The sequence below is a fragment of the Ipomoea nil genome, unplaced genomic scaffold, assembly GCF_001879475.1.
Source record: "Ipomoea nil cultivar Tokyo-kokei standard unplaced genomic scaffold, Asagao_1.1 scaffold2957, whole genome shotgun sequence".
In the NCBI taxonomy this organism is placed as follows: Eukaryota; Viridiplantae; Streptophyta; class Magnoliopsida; order Solanales; family Convolvulaceae; genus Ipomoea; species Ipomoea nil.
In genome coordinates this window covers 1,855,384-1,861,823 of record NW_017619385.1, presented here as the reverse complement: position 1 = coordinate 1,861,823, position 6,440 = coordinate 1,855,384, and the positions used below count along the sequence as shown (strand labels likewise).

Here is a 6,440-nt window from a genome sequence, read left to right as displayed (position 1 = left end):
ATGCTTGAATAGGACACTGGGGGGTGTTTTTATACCCCTGGCCGGACCGGGCCCGGGTCACGTGGGAGGAGCCACGGCCCGCACCGCGGGACTCGCTCCATGCGAGGACCCGGTCCATGGCCGAGCCCATAGAGGTCGGCTCGACGGCGAGCCGACCTCACGCTAGGCCGACCCCGGGGTGGTTGGCCGACCTCAGGGTGGTCGACCCCGTGTAGGCCAACCCAGGTGTGGTGGCTGACCCCCGGGGTGCCGAGCCCATGTTGGCCGACCCCGGGGTGCCGAGCCCATGTTGGCCGACCCCAGGGTGGTTCGTCACTCCGTGTGCATAATAGCCGATGACCCCGTGATAGGTAGACCTCTACATGGTTTGTCCGGTCACGTGCGTAGTCCACTCGGTGCCGGGTGTGATCCGCTCCATATTGCTTCGCTCCGTAGTTATTCCATCAATTAGTTTTCTGCAATCCACAAGCAATATTGAACAAACCTGATCCAAATCCAAATCCTTTAGAATGACCTTCATCACCACCTCCAAATCAAGCTTCACACTAACCGCTTTCCATCCTTTGGCTATAACAAGGTTAAGCCTCTCTCATGTATTTCTATAATATAATAGTACAATTATTAGTTTACAAATATTGTACTATTTATATATATATATATATATATATATATATATATATATATATATATATATATATATATATATAAAGTAATGCATGCTACCCACCCCTCTTAATCTCCCTCTTGACATGACACTTTTCATTTAATGATTTAGTCTTTGATAATAAGTTAGTGGGGTCTTAAATCATGACACGCAATTGTTATAAGTCATGTTAGGGTGGATTTCAGGTGTGGGGCGGGGGGATTTCATGATTTTATGATTTCATTAAGCTTTAGCTGCATAAACCTGGCTTTAATCCACATACAGATTGCCACGGATAGAGCCACCATTATGTAGAACAGAAATACTTACTCCACTAGAATCGATGCCATTGTCTAACTCATTTAAGCTTGAAATTGAGCATTGATACTAAAGTCACCAACTGCATCTAATTGGCTAGCATCTGTTGTGACTTCATCAACTTTGTGGAATATTGAAGTAAACATAGGAGACGCGGTAGTAACAACAATTGTTTGAGCCTCACCAGCTAAGATCTTTGATTCCTAAAACATTTAATTGGTCCGTACTAGTTTAATTAATAACAACACTGTTTCTGGTTCAGTCCCTTGTGTTCTGTCAAATGCCAAAAGTTTAGTACAATTGCAGCTTTATACAAACCATATTTCAGAATTTATTCCTCCAGAGTTGGGGAATTTATTGAGCCTTCAAATGTTTCTTTGGTTGGGCGAATTAGATTGAAGGTAGTGTGCATCATTGGCTCCCTTTAGCTTAGCTCTCTGTTGGATATAAGTGAAAGAGATATGTCGATGATTTGATTTTGCCCTTTCTCTATCACTTCTTTTGGTATATTTTCATCATTCAATTTGTGCAAGCAATGCATACTCATTATTCTGACGATATTCATGTTTGCAACTCATACAACAAACCCATCACCTTTAAATCTAATAAATTTATGAAACTGAAAATAATATATATTACTTTCGCCGTCAATTTTTTACAAAGGTCGTAAATAATAATTATATATGAGGTCGTAAATAATAATTATTTTACATATATATATATATATATATATATATATATATATATATATATATATATATATAGAGAGAGAGAGAGAGAGAGGAAGGTTCAAGTGCGGCAGTGTACTTAGGTGCGACGGTGCGGTTAATTGTAGGCCATTAGATTAAATAAATCCAACGAATCATATTCATCAAAGCTTTTCTGATATTTTCGCGCATGTTCTCACACTACGCGAACTGCAAGGTTAAAGTCGTCATTGGGTACCAGAATAGATCAAATCATAGTGTTGTGTGTTTTATGTTCGTTATTGGTGCATTATTAACCTTACTGTGGTGTATTTGAAGATTCGTGTTGGTGCCAAGTTGAGGTGCGCCCACGCCTTCTCATGCGGTTAGTGCGGGCGCACTAATAGTTATACAAATATACATTATCCATGTTAGAAAATGCACACCAAAAAAACATGCACAAATTAGATACGCATCACCAGAACGCACCATTAGGTATGAATAAAAGCATCACACAGTGTTCAGAAATACACGATTGTGGTGGTGAGTTATATGGTGTATTTTTTGGGTGTGTTGTGTGTTTTTTGGTGTATTTGTGCATTTCATTGTGGTGTTTTTTCCTAACACTATTGGTGTATTTTGTTAACACTGTTGGTGTATCCTGACACGCGACCGATATAAATGACCACTACAATTACCACAACACTCCCCACTTACCAGGACGCGCTTAAATCTTTAAATCTTCAAAAATTAGCCGCTGCCATTAGATTAAGCAAAATGGAGGATGCTAATATAGCCGCACCGCCGCACCTAAAGCCACTGTCGCATTTGAGCGCTAATATATATATATATATATATATATATATATATATATATATATATATATTAATACACACAACGTCGGTTCAACCATGAACCGACGTCATATGTTCCTAATAAAATTTTTAAAAAATTAATGATATACGACATCGATTCACGGTGAACCGACGTTGTATATTCTATATATATAAAAAATAATATGACATATGACGTCGATTCCACCATGAACCGACGTCGTATGTTCAAATAATTTTTTTTAAAAAATAATTTAATGATATACAACGTGGTGAACTGACGTCGTATACTCTTTAAAATAATAATAATAATAATATGACATGCGGCATTAGTTCGTAGACAAACAGATGTCGTGTGTGTTAAAAATTAAAAAAAAAATTATATTTAAAAAATTATAGGGATATAACGTCACTTCTTTAAAAGAATCAATGTTATATCTCTATTTCAAAAATTTAAATATATGCTAAACTCTTAGCTTTCACTTCCAGAATTGTCTTCTATCTTCTTCCAAATATTCAGAAGTCTGTAGTCATTGTCGCCATCACTGTCGCCATCAACGTCGCCAAGTTTGTAGCAAAACTTTCCTTCTTCTTCCTACTAAATCCACCGATGATGCCGCCATCGCCAAGCCATAGTTGGGTCTATGGCATGTTGGTGTCGTTGGGTTTGTTGCAGAAAGAAGCCAAGATCGTTTTCCTCGGCCTTGATAATGCCGGCAAGATCACTCTTCTTTACATTCTTAAGGACGAGGTTCTGTTTTTTCTCCCTAAACCTTCGTTTGTTTTACTACATCAACCATAACAATGTCGGAAAAAAAAAATGACGTTAAAAGTTTTTTTTGTGGTAGTGTAGTACAATGATGTATATATTGTTTTGAAAAAAAAATATTTTTAAATTAATAAATGTCATTTTTTAATAGTACATATATAGATATACCTAGATTTAAATCAAATTTAATTACATGCACGTATCTACCACAAAATTTATTGATATTTATTAGTTGTCTCCCTTTAATTTGACTTGCGTGATTTGAGGCCCCAACAAATTGTTCCAAAATAGAAAAATCAACTTTTTTCCCCAAAGTGAAAGTTGGCAAGTGTCCACTATAAGCATGTATAAAATGAAGCAAATTGCAAGAAGGCTCATCATATCACAGCTATTGGTGTTAGAACTATGGCCACCACTTCTCTTCATCTTCTAGTCATTCTTCTTTGTTTTTCTCACCTTATTTGCTTGAATGCCATCCCAATTACAAGTAATTATTCTTTCAAATTAAAATCATTAATAATTAATATTCTTGGTTATTCATGCATGTTTTATTGGCCCTTCAATTTGATATTGTATTGATTGCAGGGAGCAGAAGGCTGGTGCAAAAATCTCAAGAAAATGATGAATTAATTGATACCCACATCAAGGTACCTCTTTCTCAATCTTCATGGATATATGCTTCTCAACCCAAATAAATTAAACATTACTCCAATTTCAATTCATTTTTTCATCACAATAAGTTGTAAGGTAATTAAGCTCTGTGATTAAAGCAATTCAAAATTGTTATGCTTTTGTTTCCATAAATACTACTCAGCCTATCTCAATTTACCTGTCATTTTTTTTTTTTTTTTTGGTGGGAAATTTACCTGTCATTATTTATTATTCACGGGCCAAATTAAATTAACTATTTCTTTTTTCCATATTTTCTTTAATACTTTTAAAATACTTTTTAAATTTAGTTTTTGTGTTTAATATATGAATTTTATATAATAATTTAAATTACATTTTTTGGCATACAATTTTGTAACATCAATCTGATATGATTTGTAATTATTATTTATGTTAATAATTAAAAACACATGAATTAGTTTGACCACATTTCATTTACTGGGTGTTTGGTTTCAATGATGGAATTGGAAAAAAAAAAATGAATTACAATTTTATGGGAAAGGAATTGTGATGGAATAAAGTAGGAATTCGAATTTTATGGAATAAAGTAGAAATTTAAATTTTATTGTTTGGTTAGTAAGAGTAGAATTACCAAAATTTTTGTTTGGTCTACATGGAAACTATAAAGGGGATAAGTAGTATAAAGATCAAAATGACCATCAATGATGATGATAATAATAATAATAATAATAATAATAATAATAATAATAATAATAATAATAATAATAATAATAGTGTTCTAATTATATTATTATAATAACATTATTATAGTTATTATAAATTAAAATTAATTATATTTACAATACTATAATAAAATATAGTAAATAATGTTGGGTGACAGCTTGGAAGTCGAGTTCAACATCCTATCATCAAAATGCAACATTAACTAATATGCAAGTATAAAAAAAATAGTTGTTTTTGCCACTAGCTACTCCGTATAACTTTTGGTGTAGTGGTAAGATCCCATTGATGACATTCTATGTAGTTGAGGTTAACAGGTGTTAAGAGAAGATTGTTGGCCGACGACTCAAAAATCCGATAATTATACTATATATAAGAGGGGTATTTTTGTCCTAACACTCTATTAATCTTTCTTATGAAGACGCATATATATAGAATCCTAAGGAAGCCTTAGGAGTTTCAATTTCACAAAATGGAGGAATTGAAATTCACCTCCAAACAAACTATGTAATTTATCACTTTGTAGAATTTGGGAGAAGTAATTGCAATTCTCCCCTGCCAAATGCCTTGTTATTACTACAATTGAAAGATATGTTTCATCATAACTAAAAGTTTAAATTGATAATTGAACTCTACATTTACAATTTATATATTATATACTAAACATGTACACTCTCATTTATATATATATATATATATATATATATATATATATATATATATATATATATTCAATTTTCAGTTTTTTTTTTTTTTTTTTGTTACCATACAAGAACACACATGTGAAGATGACTTTTCGTATGGATCTATCTCTAATATCAAATTTAAAAATGTCTTCCATCTCAATTAAAAATTTAAACTAAAAATTGAATTATACATTTATGATTTATATATTATACGGTCAACTAATGCAAATATGTATTCTAATGTGTGTATGTATTCTTGTGAATTACTATACTTAGATGCAGGATATGGTGGAGAATAGTTGGGATGCAGACAACATAGTTATGAGAAGGGTAGTGGCTGAGCTGAATGATTATCCTGGTTCTGGGGCCAATAATCGCCATACTCCAAAGCCACAATGAGAGCATGCATGTGTTGGCTGCACCTATATATATATATATATATATATATATATATATATATATATATATATATATATAATCAGGTGCGAACTGACCTTATTGCACCGCACTTAGATTGCACTGCAAGGTTCTATAATCAAGTGTGAACTGACCTTATTGCACCGCACTTAGATTGCACTGCAAGGTTCTATATATAGACATGTCTGGGAACCAAAGCGGTGCAATCATGTAATAGTTGTGGTGCAATCTTTTAGAAGTTCACAGGTCCGTAGGTTAACGTCGGTTCTCACCTGATTATGATTATATATATATATATGGACATGTAATGTGGAAATTTACTTGTGCATATAGTCATAAGCAAATATGAGACCGGAAAATACAATTATATAGATACTATATATGTATGTCTGTGTGCATCGGTGTGTTTATGTATGCCTCTATGTTACATGTGTGGGTAAAAAATGTGAGTTTAATATTTTTATCTATGTAGTTTGTATGCAGTTTTTTCTGTATAAATGTGATGGATTATATTGGCCCGAGTGGCAGGGACAGAGCTAGAAAATTGTGAGTGGGGGCGAAATTTAAATAACGTTAGAAATGTCAATTACAAAATATCAAACAATCATAATAAGGTTAAAATACAAAATATATTATAAATTACAATAGAATGTTTTTGATATATTACACGATAGTTAGAGTCGGAGCCAAAAATATACTTGAGTGGGGTGACAATGTGAAAATATATATCACAACATA

The 6,440-nt window shown here is 33.3% G+C and overlaps 1 protein-coding gene across 1 annotated transcript; it reads left to right on the top strand.

Moving 5' to 3' along the window:
• The first annotated feature begins 3,651 nt into the window (after positions 1-3,651).
• On the top strand, positions 3,652-6,167 carry LOC109162599. Its single transcript, XM_019311277.1, has 4 exons — positions 3,652-3,736; positions 3,835-3,896; positions 5,562-5,735; positions 6,045-6,167. The coding sequence occupies exons 1-3, from the start codon at positions 3,655-3,657 to the stop codon at positions 5,682-5,684; spliced, it is 267 nt and encodes an 88-aa protein (XP_019166822.1). The 5' UTR covers positions 3,652-3,654; the 3' UTR covers positions 5,685-5,735; positions 6,045-6,167.
• The last annotated feature ends 273 nt before the right edge of the window (positions 6,168-6,440 follow it).

Coding starts and splice junctions, on each gene's coding strand:
- LOC109162599 (XM_019311277.1), top strand. CDS start 3,655: ATGGCCACCACTTCTCTTCATCTTCTAGTCATTCTTCTTTGTTTTTCT. Junction 3,737..3,834: donor GAATGCCATCCCAATTACAA/GTAATTATTCTT, acceptor TATTGATTGCAG/GGAGCAGAAGGCTGGTGCAA. Junction 3,897..5,561: donor TAATTGATACCCACATCAAG/GTACCTCTTTCT, acceptor TACTATACTTAG/ATGCAGGATATGGTGGAGAA.